The sequence below is a fragment of the Poecilia reticulata genome, chromosome 11 (genome assembly GCF_904066995.2).
Source record: "Poecilia reticulata chromosome 11, P_reticulata-male-v2, whole genome shotgun sequence".
In the NCBI taxonomy this organism is placed as follows: domain Eukaryota; kingdom Metazoa; phylum Chordata; class Actinopteri; order Cyprinodontiformes; family Poeciliidae; genus Poecilia; species Poecilia reticulata.
Window position 1 is genome coordinate 24,519,141 of NC_088840.1, and position 18,505 is coordinate 24,537,645.

The 18,505-nt window shown below is 37.0% G+C and overlaps 1 protein-coding gene across 5 annotated transcripts in view; it reads right to left on the reverse strand.

Annotated features, from left to right (window-relative positions):
* The window catches only part of col14a1b (collagen, type XIV, alpha 1b), a 144,176-nt gene that overhangs the window by 122,904 nt on the left and 2,767 nt on the right, over positions 1-18,505 (reverse strand). For 4 of the 5 annotated variants that reach the window (XM_081613011.1, XM_081613010.1, XM_081613009.1 and 1 more), the window contains exons 3-4: positions 11,218-11,334; positions 2,372-2,515 (exon numbers count right to left, since the gene is read on the reverse strand). The exons of the other annotated variant lie outside the window; for it this stretch is intronic. In XM_081613011.1, the coding sequence (XP_081469137.1) occupies positions 2,372-2,515; positions 11,218-11,334 (261 nt within the window). The remainder of the gene's footprint in view (positions 1-2,371; positions 2,516-11,217; positions 11,335-18,505) is intronic. 5 annotated transcript variants of the gene reach the window in all.

The window sequence follows — 18,505 nt, forward strand, 5'->3', positions numbered from 1 at the left end:
GTCACCATAGAATCACTCTAATGAACATTTCTAGAACCTACACAAGTCTAACTATGGTCATGTGTTTACAGGTAGATAAGTGATGCTAAATGACCTAAGCGATGAGCTGTGTCAGACTGATTGACAGAAAACATGGTCCCTACAAAACAGCTGACAGCTGGAGCAAAGAAAAGGATTCAATCTTCCTTCAAGCACGTAAATCAATGCAGAGAGTGGGAAAAAAATGCTACTGGCTCCTAGTCATATGTCCAAACAAAATGTGAAGATTGTAAAAGGAAAACAAGCAGGTACACATTAAAAATGTCCAAGTTCATAAAAGTATAGTAAACTGAGAGCAATCAACCTTTAAAATAAAAAAATACAGAAATAAAAGAAAAATAGGCTAAAATATGAGGCAAGAGAGGAAAATGAGATTAACAAACACAAGAACAAAAATAAAGTCATAACTAATACCAAAACAAAACAATGAAGATACAATTAATAAGATCAAATAAGATGGTAAGTATTAAGCAAAAGAGATGACACATGATAAAGTTTCACTCTGCAAAGTTGATCTGTCAACAACTCATAGACACCGTTGGACTCCCAGGGATGGAGAAGATAGATTTTTATTAGTAAGGAAGAAACAAAACGAATTCATGCAGTCAGACAAAATAGAGATGCAACCAACAAGATTTTGTCTGTTTTAATACAACTATCCACTCAAACTAAAGCAAAATTATTAATGGAAACAATGTCAACAATACATTACTGATGTGTTATTTATTTCATTTGTTTTTTCCACTTTGACAAAATAAACAGCTATATTCATATAACTGCATATCTAATTCATTTTATCTCTTACTATTCTCTGTAAATCTATTTATTACGGATGCCTCATTTTAACAGGATTTTTGCCACATTGAACTTGGAGGATAACCTGAGGCAGATACAGAAGTCTCCTGAGTTACTGCATCTCCTTTCTGGCCGAGGAATCCCTTACGATGCAGATGAAGGGTCTAGCTGGAGGTCTGGGTTTCCGTCCTGAAGCAGTTCTCACTGCGATCCAATCTCAGAAAATTAGGAGTGAGGGACAGACGGTCAGACAGTGTGTGCCTCAAACTGCCCAATGAAATACCATCCATACATAGAAGGACAATTTGCTCTCAAGAGGAACAGTACCACATAAGTTAAACTCTTACATAGTTCTTGACATTCTTTTAAACACCAGGGAGAGAAAGTGAACTGTGGGGACTTCTGATGCAGCTTAAAGTGGGGAAACAAAGGCTGTTTAACATCCACCTGAGAGGAGCAAAGATACAAAGACCTGAGCAAAGAAAAAACTGAGCTATATTTTCGATGACAAGCCCCCACTGTGCCCCCACTGTCTCAGCTCCTGCAGTTTCAAACTGTTAGGCTTACAGCTCTTACAGCCACACCTTAATCAGACAGCAGGTACTCTGCTAATCACATCTGATGGAGGGCTCCTGCTGCTAAGCTAACTCGCAGCAAGTGCAGTTGATTGTTTTATGCCGCATTTTAACTTGATCAATTTTCCTCACATTTGCATAAACTTAAAACAGGTTATGTCAGCTTTTATCGGGTGAGTTTTAAGTATTATTTACCTTTTTAATTATGCTCACTCGACAGGCAAATGTGACCCAAATCAGATTTTTTTTTTTTGCCCATATGAAACCTGTATCCGACTTTTCCACAGCAGTCCGAAAGGCCAGATTCAAATTTATTTGCCTCCCAAAAATGTCCAAATTGTGCCACTTCTATATGTAGCACTAAGTCTGATACATATCTGATTGTCTTGAAACCATCTGCAGTCTGAACGTGTTGTATTTTATCCAACTTTTCTGTCAGTGATGTGAGCCGTGCATCGTAATTCTGCACTTGAAGAGCGAGGTGCTGTAAAACCAGACATAAACAATGGCTGACAATTAGCAGAATGAAATGATGAAAAACCTGTAAGTGGGGGTACATCACATCCCAATTTCTCCATCCTGGTCCAACTATGCACAAGTTGCAGTCAATGGTCCACAAAAGGCCATTTCTATTACCTGCGTTTTCTTTTTATTAGCTTCCCTAGTGTCATAATTTTGTGATGATCCTGTCGGCTCTGAATAGCTTTGAATTACATCCAAAAATGGTGGCATCCATTATTACAATCATAAACTGTAGTGCAGTGTAAAGTAAGCATTCTTCTTCTGCGCATCCGAGTCACTTTGAGGTTGAAGGTTAAATTGTTCACACAGGACTCTGATTGTGGTTGCATTTAATAAGTTATATGAATGACGAAAAGCAGCCAAAATAATCTGAATTGATCATCAAGACTTGCTTTGTGAACATAGCCTTTGAAGTATCTCAGTTCGTTTAAGATTCCTACCTTCATGTTTTCCTTGAAGAGGTTTGCTCTCCTTCCCACCATTCACAGCACTGATCTTAAAGTTGTAATCTTTTGAGGGGTCATAATCTTTAATGACCAGCTTCGTTTCCTGCTTTGCTAGTTCAAGCACCTTCTGTTGTCCACCTGTTTCAAGGGAAGAAATGCACAATTAGAAGAAAAATATTTTCAAAGACCACTACCAAAACCCAGATTAATATAAGGTTTCTTTAAAGCCTAGTTCTAAAGTATTTTTACAACTTATGTGTTGATATTGCAACACATATCTCAGAACGCTTTATTGGGATTCCAACAATTAGTCCATGGAAGGAGCACAGGACGTTAAAGAAGTTTGATGTGCATGACTGACCGACATGACAGAACAGAGCAACCTGCTCCTGCAACTGCACTTCAGTCATAAGTCACCAGTTTTGAATACATAAACAAAAAGAACAAATCAGATGTCTGAAGTTTGTTATTAAATATCAGCTCAGAAAGACCAAGTAACACACAAGATAGGTCAGGAATAAGGTTGACAAAAAAGGGATGAGTTATAAATCAACATCTAACACATTATCTAAAAATGGTAAGAATATTGGAAAATGCAGGCCAGACAGGATGTGGTCCTCCTTTCTGACAGGCTGAGAAGAAGAACAAAAGTCAGAAAAACAGTCAAGAAGCTCATGGTAGATCTGGAGGAGCTATGAATCCACAGTTCATCTTGGAGAATGAATGATTGTTTTTTTTTTGCCTTTTTAAAACATTCGTAATTTAAATGCCTTCCAAAAAGTTAAAAGTTAAATTTGTGTGCATAAAACTGGCAAAATAAAATTGTTTCTGATTCCAAAAACAGTTGGTCTTTTGATTTTATTGAAAGGGGATTTTTGCATAGCTGTATGCCAAACTTTTAGATTCTTTTTCGTAAAACCTTCAAAAAATATGCATCATTTTCCTTTGACTTTACAATTATACATTACTTTATATTGATAAAAAAAAAAATACATGGAAGTTTGTGACAAAGAGAAAAAGGTTTTTTGCAAGTTGTACATATTCATTCAATAAATGTGAATATTACAGCCCATTTATTTCAGGAGCCTCATCAGTAAATTAAATAAATTCTATAGAGTAAGTTACAGACAGCTGTATTTAAGCTTTTATTTCTGTTAAATTCCAGTAATGAAAACAACATTTAAATTAGAATATTACATCAGATCATAAAAAGAAAACATATATAATCCATAAATATGGGTGAAATGAAAAGCATGTCTAATATCTGGTTGTTGTTTTCAACCTTTAGGTCTAATCATACAAACGAGCCTCGTCTGAATGCATATTATAAAACTTATTGAATATGACTTAGTATTTATTCTCCACTATGTGGATGGCGGTTTTTTTAATCTCTCTTCCTTCTTTGTGAAACTACACATTAATTTCATAGACTGAAAATAGATCAAGACCTCTCAACATCTTTAACTGTTCAGGCTGCACTCACAATCAAGATTTGTCTCTCATCTGAGAATGTGACACATCCTGCATGGCAAACCTGTTTGTAGCAGTTGAAATGAAAGGATGAAAATTAATACATTTACATGCAAATGAAGGTGGCAACACTGAAAGGTAATTTAAATCTTTTCTTCTAAGAGAAAATTCTCCATGTTCGGTATTTTGGTAAACAAAACTTTCACTCAAACTAAGTTTATAATTACATCATTCATTGTTCTTGCACAACAGAAAAAAAATGACAGGATCAAATGAACAACACGCTTCTGCTGCAAAAACATGCGCTTTTGTATCAACACCTTGTAATATTTTAGACAAACTATTGAGATGAAACACATTCTGCCTTTCCATGCTATTAAGATCTGTTTCAGAATAAATTGCTGTGTGCTGTTGCTGTCAATGTGACTGTATATTCACACAGTTCACAGAACCTCAGTAATCTCCATGTAATTATATAGATATAAAATCAGAGCAGACATTCTCAACACCTGCTTTCTAAGATAAAGACCTAAAGGAAAAAAATAATCTTCTAATCTAATAAACTAAGTGTAGCAGCGAACACAATACATCCTTCTAGACAGCATACACTATCATGTATATATGCTTGCATTAAAATTTTTTGTAACGCAAATAAAAATACAGCACATTGTTTTTATCTCTAAAAAAAAGGTAAAATTAGTAAGTAGGAAAGAGATGGATCAGAATCAGATATAATCGCCAGGTTTATGTACAGTGAACAGACAGATACATTTTAAAGGAGATTAAAAAAACTGAAAAACACTCTGTACATTTATTTATATTCTATATTCTAGGTCAAAATATGCTCGTCTTGTTCAACAGTAGCTGATTACTCAGACTCTAAAGTGCTCATTATGATTATCACAGACACACCTTTGAAATTACCTCTGTGGCAGCTACTTTTTGCAAATACATGTACTTTTACTTTTACCTGAAAGTAAAAGTTAGTTTACGTTCAGGATGTGTGGGGTCTGCAGAAATGTTAGCTGCCCTTTTTCTGTCCCTAGACCTGTATAAGCAACAGAAAGAGCCAAACCAATAAATGAGAAAATCTGTGTGAATGTGTGAATTTAACTTTGAACTTGTTCAAGTGAAGGGTCGACTTGCATAACACTGCAAACACCCCCCTAATCAGCTCTCTGTCTGCAGTCTTTGTTTGTCTACATACTCAGAGTGGCAAGATTAAAGCCAAAGAAACTACGGTGCATGTTTTCAACAGATTGTGTAATCCTGTCATGTTACTCAGACAGGAATTTCCTTGTACCCTAAAACTAATCTGTAACATAAATGGTTACATTAATTTTACCAATTACTTTGTGATAAGTAATTGGTAAGGTTTGCTAGGCCTTAGTTGGCTAGTTATGTCTGTTTGATTAAAAGATGCTACTCTAGATTGGGGATATTTCTCAAGTAACCATGATGCACAATCTACACACTCTCTTCATACTCTTTTGCATTCCTAAATAATTTGAAACCATCACCTAGTAAAGAAAAAACATTTCTCTCCAGTTAGTATATGAGAGAGAGGTCTGATCTTTGACATTTTGAAACCCTGTGGAATCACAAAACGAAGGAGTGCAGAGTTTGGTTTTAACCCAAGGGAATGACAGGTTACACTGGCAGCAGACAGTACAACAGATAGTAATATGAACAAACAGAGAAATGCATAAACCAATACCCAATACACAAAGTAACCAATAAGAACTGCAAATACAGATCAAGTAAAAGAAAAATATTATACATCTAAGCCTGCAAGATTGCTATTGCTGGTATGGAAGTTGCAAGTCAGCAAACTGACTGTAGCAAAACATATTAACTGAAAAGTTTAGGAGAAACAAAGCTGATTAGTTAAGTTTGTGATGAAAGAAAAGTGCCTATTGTTCCTCAGCTTTCCATGCGATTAAATTCGGTTTGTCATTTATCCCGCTTGATTCAGTTGCCATACGACTAAATGTTCCAGGTGGGATCGATGGATCTTCTCGAACTGACAGCTATCAAAGCCAATTTTTCCATAAATCTAATTTCCAGCTGCTGCTCCAGTAAAATGACTGACAGCAGAAACCAACTTGCTTCAGCATTTTTTGAAGAGAAGGTATATGCTTAAACTTTAAAAAGGTTAAAAATAAGTTTTCTTCAAACTGGAACATTTTAATAAAATGATAATAACTTTAGCCTGACATTCTGGAGGTAAAAATATAAGTATATGACATTAAAATACACAAACCTGCTTCCATTGCAAAATGACACATCATACACAGTAATTCAGACCCTTCACTGTTTGCCGTGACAATTATTGCAAAGCTAATAAAAGCACACTTTAAGACTTAATATTAGCCATTTAATAGGAATAATATAATCATGCATGTTATTTCTTCTGGCTGCAAGAAAGTGCTGAGTCTTCAGTTGATGAGAGGAAGGCTGGGAATAGAAATAAGTTGCTCTTTTTTATCCTTTGAAACTTTGAGACTCTGCTTGCTATGGAATAAAGGCAACCAACTTAAACATCACCTGGTTCACAAAGGAAGATAATTATACTGATTCTCTTCCCGATTTTTCCTTTTGAACAATCTTAAGGATACACTAATTACTGTGATGACTCCACAGATAATCCTATTAGATACTCCTGCTGTGTGTGGTGTGTTGTCTTAAAAGGGATCTGGTCGACTTGGAAGGATGTTGGGACTGCTCCACTATTATTTGGAACATTCAATGAGTTGGATATCGCCACATGTATTGTGTTCCCACAGGACAAACGACATGGCAGCCTGTTGAATGTGATGTGTAGCCAATCAGAAAGCAAGGCGACGTAAACATGGAGAGGAGTATAAAACACAGAAGACAAAACAACTGCACAAAACATACCGGCAGGTGAATATTTTACAAAACACAGAGATTGGAAATTGTCTGCCAAATTCCGAGTGATGCATCTTTACAATCAAGGGCTATTAAAAACAAACAAAAATGCATGCAAAGTCACAGTGGTTGAGGTTTGTTTTAAACAAACACTGAAGAAAGGCTTCAGTTTAACAACCAGAAAGAATATTCAAAGGCTAAACATGTAGGCAACACAGAAATAAAACATGTTCCATTTTTTGTTTCATTCATCTCCATTTTGACTCAATGTTTCTACAGCTCTGAGCTTCTTCTCCCCCTCCGCCTCCATCATTTTACACGCCCGTGTCGCTCCTGCCATTTGACCGACTCTTCCCTGCGGTCTCCGGGGACAGCTGCCTGGGCTTACTGCCCCTTATCTGACAGTTTCTCCATTGATGTCATCAAGCAGACGGGCCAAGCAATACCAGAAGCTGCAGGTTTACTCTGCCGCAGGCAAAACTAATAACACAAAGCATGACAGGCACCCTAAAAAAGCAGGTCACATAGGACTGCCTCTAGTACCCCATAAACATTGGTTAAATATCATTTAGCAAGTTGTACCTTAACCACAGGAAATTTGTTGCTATTAATTACGTTTTGGCATAATTCTGTCAGAACATTTTGTTAGTTAATTTCCTGCCACAGATCTAGTGCACAATTTTTTTTTTTTACAGCATTCAGGTCAGAACTCGAAGTTTCTACCACATGAACCAAACTGATGAAATTAAACTGACTTGGAGCATCATATCCACCAAAATCTTGAAACTGCTGGAAGTAATATTGCAGGTAGTTAATTTGGTTTTCCATCACCACAGAACATGGGGGTCTTGACCAAGAAAAAGAACCCTGACAACTTCAACCTTTACTGAAATCTCCAGATACCCACAGCGACAAACCAAATATCTCCTACAGAAACGTTTCACTGTTGATGCAAAGCTTGAGCCATTTAGAAGAACAAAAGGTATGTCTGGGGTAATCAAAGTAAGGCGTCAAAACCAAAGAAATATTGAACTGTCATTGTGCAAGTAGCATCTATTTTCTCATCCAATTATTAAATTACTCAGTTTGCATAAGCATTTTTTACGATTCCACAGACATTATTTATGGCTGTGGTTAGTACATTCTCCCTTGAAATGTCCAATTAAACACACCTAAGAGAAACACTAGGCGCTTTTCCACTAGACCGCCTCTAACCGGTACGGTCTCGGTCCGCCCCGGCCTGATTCCTTTTCCAGTAGCAAATCCTGCGCGGCTCCATCAGGCTGTTCTCAGATTTTGGTAGGTGGTCAGCTTTCTGATGGGGCTGCAGTTTTGCGCCGACAGTGTTAAATACTGGAACTAAATAATATTAGCTTGTGATGTAAATTTTCCTGTGACTTTCCTTTGGATTTAAAAAAATTAATGAATAGATAAAGTCCAGGCATGGCCATTTGTTTACATCTTTTTTCTGCATTCATTGCCTAAATCCAAAAGGCTGCATACTTAAAAAAACATAAAGTGAAAGAATATAATTATATTTATATGTATAGGGACATAATAAACTAATCCGAATCTGTATCATTATGCTTGGGCCAGCAATCAGTTTATATAAGACAAAATTAATTATCTGGGATTGAGTCCATTAGAACTATAACCTCAAGGTTCTCCATTGCTGAATGTTGCTGCAAACATCAGCAGAGAGTTGACCACAGCTGCTGCGCGCTCACGGCCTGCCCACATAGCAAGGAACAGAGCGTATAATGGAAAAGCTCACTACCTGGGGTAAAACCGAACCGCACATTAACCTGTTAGTGTGCGACTTGCCAGTGGAAAAGCACCTTCTGTGTGTTCAGTCCTGTTCAAAGCAGTCTAGAAACAGTTTTTTATTAGCATCACTTGAAAAGCATGAAGCAGAAGCGCAGACACAACACATCACTGCAAGCTGAACTCATCTCCACACTTCACCAAGCAATCAAGAAGGTTTGGTACCGGCAGCGAGGAAAAAAAATAAAATAAAATAACGAAGACGGTGACACAAATGAAGGGAACATGCATAAAAAAAGGCTATTTTTTAAAAGGTTCAATATTTAATCACATGTGACTCCCTCTTCACTTTCTACTGCTAACAGTAAGTCAAATGAATATTGCACAGTTGTTTTTTAGGGCACAACATAGGTTTACTTTTTCTCACATAAAGAATGAAAACACAGAATGCATCTGAAAAAAGATGCAATCTAAAGCAAAAAAGGTATTTGATTACTTATTTAGTCAAGAGCTGGCCTATGTATAAGGGGGTAAACTAACACCAAACATTAGCCTGAAAGCACCATCTCCACAGCAAAACCTGGTGATAGCATCATGCAGTGGTGTTCGTCTGCAGAAACGACAAAGCCAATCAGAGAATTTGAGACCCCTGTCCCATTTTAAGTATAACTTTATAGATATGAGTGACTTTTTCGTTGGTTCATCACGTAAGAGCTTAATATTTGACACCATTTGTTGTTTTAACATAACAAAATTATAAAATATTCAGATACTATTAACCCTTGTGAAATGCATTTTATTTTACTTAACTACTTATCAACTTGTATAAACTGATAAAAAAAGTATAAGTGGAATCAAGTCTGCAGTATTTGTCCTAGAAACTGACCTGAAAAGACTGTTACAAGGAATATGTCTCTTAAAACACATACTGCATAAAATAAATCTCCCAATGTTTAGAGCTCAATACAAATCCTTACCAAATGGGCCAAACTGGCTGTAGGTTCATGAATAATGAGAATAAAAAAAGATGAGACATTATAAGACAGCTGCAGAGCTTGACAAGCAGACAAGTCAAGCCTTGCAATGTGAATCAGGAAAACATCTAAAAACATACGGAGCATGGATTTCCCATTGAATTTTGTTGATTCTTATGAATTGTTCAATAGAATGAGTATGCCTTATACATGAATGTTGCAACAGAACCTTTGTATATTTTTTTTGTCTTGCGCAATCAATTTAACAACAAACTTAACGAGCTGCAAATATAGATTTCTGATTATGTAATCTATCAAGGTTTAAAAAGATTATCTTATGTTTTTCTGCTTTGACTGTCGTGATAATACATTTTCAAATCAGCAATATTGTTTCAGAGATGACACCTGTTTCAATACAAACACAATTCCTGAAGGCTGAGTGAAATATTGTTAATTTCTAGTTAACATAAACAACCACAGTCTAATCGAACAATATGTTTATGTACAAAACCTAAATGTAGCACTGTTAAGATGGAAAATATGTTTCAGTGAAATAAAATGATGCAAATCAAGTCAACACTATTGGTTGCAATCTTTTCCAAATCTCATGAAAATGCTCAAATTATGGTGGCTGGACAAAATTGCCCTTATTTTATGTTTTGTTGGATTTTATCATATTGTCATTTTCAGTTCCTTTAGAAATATGTTGTTTTGTTTCCTGATGCTTATTAAAACTAATCACAACATTAGCAGTTGTAATTATTGCATTAGATTTTACTGCAGTTTAGCTTTTCCCACCTGGACTGAAGTCTCTCTAGACTGGAGCAAAACCTTCAAACAGATCTTCACTGGGTGCTTTAATTGTTGAGTATTTCACAAAGTAGAAAACAAACGGCTTAAAAGCTACATTAGTGCATTTTCACTGAAGTCGGTCACAGGTGTTTACTGTGTGCGCCAGCGTAATCAAAGTATCAATTATATCCCACCCTGTCTGCGGTTGTGTGTAACTTTTTCCTGCATGATGAGCTATGAACTCAAACATAAGCAAAAATGACATGAAAAAGTTGATTAGTTCTCCCTCAGGGAAAGGAGTTTTACTGTTGCACTCCCATTTGCAGAACAACATTTTTAAACACCAGGAAAAAAAAAAACTTTTTCATAGAAAAATCTAACTATTTATATTCTTGGGTCTTCATAAAACAAATGATCCCTGTATAACTTACACGTATTGGACTTTTTAAATTCATTTTCTGATATTTTTTATGCAGAAATTATAATGGAGGTGCCCTTAAGCAAAGCATTAGACAATCAAGCTGTCACAGTGAAATCATTGCTGAGCTACTGGGCATGAAGTGAGGTTAACAGTGTGAACAACAGGGCAGGATTGGACAAGAAAATAATATTCTTGAAAAATTCTGTGTCATATTTCTTTGAACTGATCAAGTTGAAACTGGAAGGTTTTTTTTTTAATGGAGGAAAACTGTTGCCGGGTTTGTGTAGTTCTCTTTCATTGACAGCATATTTCTCTTAAATATTAATTGAATAAACTTTTAAAATTAAAAAAAATATGTTAGGGAAAAAGAAATAGTAAATTTAAGGTTAGGTTTATTATCTATGAAGTACTTTTCTTTATAAGTACATGCTTGTGAACATATTTTCCCAACAAATTAAGACAATAATAATGAAACATACACTTTTTTCAAAATGAAAACAAAATTGAACCTCAAAGCTCAACCTTACCTGGACGTGTGACGTAAATAACCTTGTATCCTTCAAAATCTCCTTTCGGCTCCTTCCATGATACCTCAAGCTTGTCCTGACCCAGGACTTTTGCACGAAATCTCCGTGGTGATGAAACTGGTTACAGACAATGGGAAATACACCATATTAACAGGTCTGTACAGTCCGACACATCTTGTAAGCATATGCATCAAAGGTAAATTACAATAAAACATTCTCATGCATCAGAGAATGAATGGCCATTTCCAATATTTCAGCAAATACTGGAAAACTTCAGTTGTCATTAATGGCTGAACCTTCACACTGGGGGGAGTCCAACTTTTCTCCTCACAAGTTTTCAAAAATCATTCCCAGCTCGTAAACAGTGTCTTGCAAAAGTTTTCTTATAAATCGAAATAAATTTTTTTAATGTTAAATAAAGATCAAGTTCTACATAATTGGAAAGTGGAAGGGAATTATAAATATTTTAGTATTTTGGATTATTTCTCCATCTGCTTTGCATATGTAGAGAGTAAATGCACAATTGTAGAGATCTTTGCCCATTTTTCTTTGCAAAATAGCACGGGTTAAGTTTGACTGGAGAGAGAATGTCTGTGAACTTGAAGGTATGTGGTTGTTTTTCTGCTGGAAAGTCAATTTCTACCCCATTCCCAAGGCTCTGGCAGCCTTTAATTGATTTTCTTCTAGTGCTGCCCTCAATCTGAAAAGCAACAGTGGGTGTGAATACTTTTGCATGGCACTGCCAGACATTAGAATGGATGTGCTACAAGATGTGCTCTCCATTAACTTTCACTTACGCACAGTGACACCAAGCACAAACCACAACTGTGAAAGAGTAAATGAAATCGAAGTCCCTCCAGAGTTCTGGTGCCATTGAGACAACCACTCTGTTTTTAACTGTCAAGAAACAGGGGGAAAAAAAACTGGATATACTGTATCTCATCCATGTGGAGGATACACATCAGAGAGATTAGATAGAACAGATGTCACATTAAAAAGCCCCAAAGTCCCACTCTCTTCCTCTTCCTTGTCTTCCTGAATTGTGCTCGTCTCTGTGGGGTATGACAGGTCTTGGTCGTGCTCATCTTACCGTCTATATCAAAGCATCGTTCCTGCCTCTCATCCTGATTAGTTGCTGGCCCTTTCAGCTGTCTAGAGGCCTCTATCCCCCACTTTTCACCCAAACCCTTTTATAGTCTTAGCGTTTCATCCGTCTGCTCTGCCAGTCTTCATATTTGACTGATCCCTTGCTTTACTAATCTCAGGATGTCTGTTTGCTTTGAAATCAATGAGAAATGAGGGGAAGACAGTGAAAAGGAGAGAATGTGACTTTATTTTAACCAATAGGGGAAGAAAAAAAAACAATAAAAACATGAACAAAAAGGTACCAAAGGGAAAGGCCCTGGAATAGCATGTCGGTGCTATTCCTCTCCTGTCCTCGCCAGGATAATTTAGATGTAAATCACATAATAATGTGATCAAATGAACTCCACAAAACCCAACACACTTTACAATTGCCTCCACCTGTTAGTGACCTTCAGAAAAGTCAACAACACTGTAATTTTATGCGAGTATTTGAGCGTATATTCACTTTTCACTGCGGTTTTCTGAATAGTGTTGTTAAGTTTTCTTAAAGGACACATGTTAAAACTATGGAATATGGCTATTGTAAAGAAAAACAATGGAAGGAACCACATAACCAGGTCAACAACCACCCTATCATTTCCACACCAGCAAAGCCAAATCCCACATACTAAAAATATATCTAGACGCAGTACATTCCCCAGTTAACTTTAATTGACTACAAAGAAAAAAAAACACAGAAAACCCAGGGGGTGGAAAATAAGATATGAAACCCACAAACTAGTTTCTGTGTTTGTGCCTTCATTATGAGGTGAACAGTCTGCTGCTGCCAACTTCTTTAAATACCTACACAATGACTGATGCCTCATGGAGCTTTGATGCTCTGAAGCGAAATACACAAGAGGCTTTAAAAAAATGGCTCACTCAAAATAATCAAATGGGAATTTAAAAATGCTCTATTATAAATATTTTTTGGTGTTGAATATCTGTTTGGAACAATATACACACGTGTTATCTTCAAACAAGACATAGAAATAGAAATCGATCAGTTTCAAGTTTTTAAAAGTGTGCTGTATTTTAAAAAGTTGAGATTTGAAAACCAAAAAAAAACTTATTTTCAGGCATTTCCAGCAGTTAAATATGCTCTTTATTATACAAAAGACTGATCAAACGGGGCATAGAATAGCACTCCATTTCTTCAAGCACTGCCAGTCAGCTCTGAATTGTGACTAAATAGGAAAAAAATATAGATTTTTTTGCTCCATTTTGGTATTACGGACATACGGCATAGAGGAGCTGGTGCTTTTGTTAGTCAACGACATAGAATTGGAATAACATTTCTTGAGTTTTATAACTGTAATGCGGTCTATGTTGATGGAAATTAATACTTTTGCAAGACACTAAATGTTGAGCAGTACATCAAGGGCTGGTGTTGAAATAAGACCTAGAAACCTCTCACTTAAAAAAACGGCACTTGGCTAAGCATGATAGTCTTAAATCCCTCAGTATAGAAAACCTTTGAATGATCTTAACATTGAAGATAAAAGCATGAACAAAAAAAGTCAATTTTTCTTCCTTGTTCTTATGCGTCAATTTGAAGAGCCTTTGGTGTTGTATTTTACTTTTTTCTGCATTTTCCTACGTCTTTCTTTGCAACACTGGGCTGAGTAACATTGATATTATCCACAAACCCCTGCAGCATTTTGAGTGAGCCACCTCTTTTATGCCAGAGATCAGTAACAGAAACCACTTATGTAGGTATGTAAAGAAACTTGAGTTCAGCACAGGAAGGATAATTGTCACTCCAGTGGAGAAAATGAAAAGCCCGTGCATTCAGGCAAATATATATTCATATGCAAACTCAGGTAAAAAATAAAAAAAATACAGTACCAATTATCTCACCAACCTGGGGATGAGAATGAGGGCTGCATGAGATTTCAGCCCAGGGCTTAGCTCTCTCGTCTGAAGAAAGCTGCTGAAATCCCAAATGATTCAAGATGCAGATTTCGTACCTCGCTGTTTGCAGTGTCGCTCAACTGTGTACTGTGCCTTCGTATCTGCATGTATGTTCATAAATTATGCATGTTTGTCCACAGCTGGAAGCGCATGTATTCTGATGCTCACACAAAAAAATGAAACCTTTGGTGGCTGTTTTCAAAAATCCCCCTGCCTCTTGAAAGATCTGCCAGTTCCTTTGCAGCATTTTACACACACACGCATGTGCGCACGCGTATATATATAGATACACACAATCACACACTCAGAAAAACCTTGGGATCTTTTCTGTGAGATTGGATTCTCACACACATAGAAAAGTATTGAATGGCGTGCAAACAGCCCAGTAAAGACAGACAAAAGGCCTTGCCAGCAGAGATAGGAACTTAATTCTCATCAATTTTTCATCGAAGATCTTATGTAAACAGCAGGGGCCGAGTGTCCGTCACACTCGATGCTAGTTCTGCAGAAAGTCAAAAGTGCACGGATTTGACTGCATTTTAAATGAAGTGTTAGAGTAGACGGAGGTGGGCTGTGGTATCAGGGGAGAGAACAGCAGTGAGCCGAGTACAGAAAACAGGAAAACTCATCTATAAGCAAGGGACCTCTGACGTGAGCGTGTTTTAGAAAAGACCCTGTGATCTATATTCCTATTGCAACCACTGAGATTTCTCAGAGCGGCAACAGTGTAGATTTCAGCATCAATAAATCAACAGAGAGCAGATTAATTACAAATATGCTATCTGTCTTTTCAATCCACACCTGTCAACATTGAATCAGGAGGACAAAATGGCTTTAAAAAGCAGAGCAAAGATAAAAAAGGGAGTGTATTTATCCAAATATTTTGAAATAAAAATGTTCTAATTCAGAATATTTTCCCAAAGTTCTGATCAAATGAATATGTAAATAACTCGTACATGTGACCTAAAATGGTAACACAGTCCACTGCTGGCATTTGATCACATCCCCCTGCCTGTTTCCCTCTAGGTGGTTTTACCTGAAGATACTTCATCTAGTCTCTCTGTGGGGGGATGGCAAACATGAGAAGTCTCTGTAAATCCTTCACTGAGCCACTGAAATTCCACCTTTAACCTCTGAAATTGGGATTTTCTGTCAGGTGTGGAAAGTGATTTAAGACAGACTAAGTAATTACTTAATGACAACCCTAACTTACTGAGACGTAGGGAAATTGGATAAACCCAGTAACCCCATCCACAATACCTGGCTTTAAATTCATAGAATAATTAAGCCAGGTGTTTTCCATTTAATTTTATCAATCAGTAAGCTTCAAAATTGGAAGTCTGTTCTGCTACAAAGGCTTCTCCCCCTGCCTGACCCATTTGAAAACAAAGGTTCCACAGGAAAGGTTGGGCTTAGCCACTCGTAAGTCTTCAGCTCCTCCCGGGTCGCCGCTGCAGCCGAGGCTAGCACACAACGCCTCTAACTGAGGAATGCTGTGGCTGCTTTCGGTTCTCTCATATTCAGACCAAATCCTAGCAACTGTCCATGCTGTGCAAGACTTTGTCTGTTGCAAAGTTTTGCCAAGCCAATTATCTGTCCAGACTGACCGGTGCAAACGTTATTTGAACATACCAATGGTCAGAGCTGGAAGAATTAGATTCTGTTTATTCTACCGAGTCAATAAACGGTTATAAATTCTCCTAATTGGCAACAACTTTCACCTTTTGTTTTATCTTATGCAAATGCAAAGTAAACATGAAGGTTTTAGCTTGTTTTCTTTAAAACATGGTTTTTTAACTCTATATTCATGGTTAAAAAACCATGCGTGACATTTCTTGAGAAATTCTGATTTTTTCCCATCTTTAAAGTCAAACATCGAACAACTGAAAGCTTTTCAGCATGGAGAGAAAAAACGTAATAGTTTTAAGCAAAAGTCACAAAGCAATCAATAGCTTCATGGGTATATGAGCCAGCAACCCTTTTTCATAACCACTCCTGAACATTGGGAACGATTAGAGAACATGCATTTTCAGTAAGGCGGGAATATGCAAATCTTCATCAGTCAGAAAATTATGATAAACCCATTACTTTATTTGTATTATGGCAACCGTTTTACATGGTTGTTTTTGTGTCTTTAGCCATACTATATTGCTTAAAATATTTGCTCACCCATTCAGCATAGTGAACTGTGAAGTTGTTCCAACCACTTCTACTGCCTCATATGCTTAAGACCAAGCAACTAGGCACACAGACGTCTTCCACAAACAACTGTGTCTGCAACCCATTCCAGTCCGGCATACCAACCCTGAGGTGAATAGCGGATTGACATGGCCACAGACCTACAAACCTCATATGGCCATCACAGCTAAAGAAAAGAGTTTGTGGAATGGGTTTCTATGGCCTAATATCTGCCTCCAAGCCCTACATCACCAAGTGGAATGCACAGTGTCAGACGCAGTGGAGCAAAGCACACTAGACTGGACTCTAGTACTGCAGAGATGTGTTCTCTGGAGTGACAAATAAAGCCTCCCTGTCTGGTATTCAAGAGTTTGAGAATTGCCCGGAGAATAGCATTCCAGTGCCTGTCTGCAGAGTGTCAAGTATAAAGTTGGGTGCAGAGGGATGAAGGTGAGGGGATGTTTTGTTTTGGGGTTTTTTCTAGAGTTTTGTTGAAAGGAACTCTTAAATCAGCATACCGTGACATTTCAGTTCCAGGATGATGCTCCCAACTTAGTGGGAATATTACAGAGATACCCATTCTCTGTTCCCAACATGACTTAGCACCAGTGCACATAGTGCAGTCCATGAAGACAAGAAGGAGCAAATGTGGTGTGGAAGAATGTGACTGAGATGCATCGAGACCTGACAGAACACATTTTGGTTGAGTTAGAGCTGAGACTATGAGTCAAGTCTTCTTGTCCAACACCACTGTCTGTCCTCAAATATTCTTTTACCTTTCTTCCCTTCTGGAAGAAATTCCAACAAACATACTCCTAAACCACATGGAAAGCCTTCCAAGAAAAGCTTAACCTGTTTGTTCTAACTAAATTATTTGGATTAGGAATGGGATGTTATTTAAGTTCCTATGTGCTTGAACCCAGACCAACAAATACTTGTGATAATATAGTGCATTTGAGATTTCCATCTTCAATCCAAAGATTTTTAATCTTGGAATAGATCTCTGATAACATTTTGTTATGTACCACTTAGCACATGATGAACCAAAAAAAAAACAAAAAACTTCAATTTGAAATGGTGATAATGAAGTTACTATGACCACAAACTTTCTCATATGTCAGATGAATGCTGTTTGTCAAGCCTCAACCCACAGCGAGGAACAACAATTTATTTTTAGGGCTTTTATACACATTTTTCACAGGGCTGGCAATATTTGTGGAGGCCGTTATATAGCTGTGCAAAAATTCTGCAAAAGTAACTTGGAAAAGATCCTGCACAAAATATGGCAGTAGGAATATGGTTTGCTCACAACCAATCAACACGTCAGACAGACACCATAACTGCCCAACACCGTCTGAGACGGAGCTGTGGTAATCCCAGTTCCCTTTCTTTTGTATGAAATACCTTAAGAAATTACTATAGCATAAATCTCTTTCAACTAAATATATCTCATACTGACCTTTTTTCCTCCGATTTTGTTTTATGACGTGGTAAAGCGTCAGCATATGTAATCTTAGTGTGGTTAAGGAGCTGGCGTCAACGTGAAATCGGTTTCAGTGCAGACCTGTTTTAGGTTCACCAATTCCAAAAACCTTTGGGAGCGCTCCAACAAGGGAGGCGTCTTGCTGCAATGAAACCCTTGGACTGATTCAAGGGAAAATGTTTTTAGTGCCTCACACAACACTTGAAATCCAACAAATTAAAACTGAAAACTTTATTCCACCTCTAATGTTTGGATAATATTGGAAAACAAGCAGAATTAATTAAATAGCAACACAAATCAATCACTTTCATTCAGTGAACAAAAACCTCTTAAAAGTTGATGTGTATAATAGGTCATTATGATAATGATGAGGAAACTCATTTTAGACTAATCAGGCAACGAGTAAGTCTATTTAATTGCTTCAATGTTAAATGAGCTGAAGACAGCGAAAGTGTAAAAATGTGAACTTAAATTAGAAGTTTACTTGTTTTATACAAAGATCTGTGAATGAAAACCAGTAAAAAAAGAAAAAGATGCTTCAATTTTAGGCTTTTAAATATCAATAGATTCCACATTTGCATCATTTCC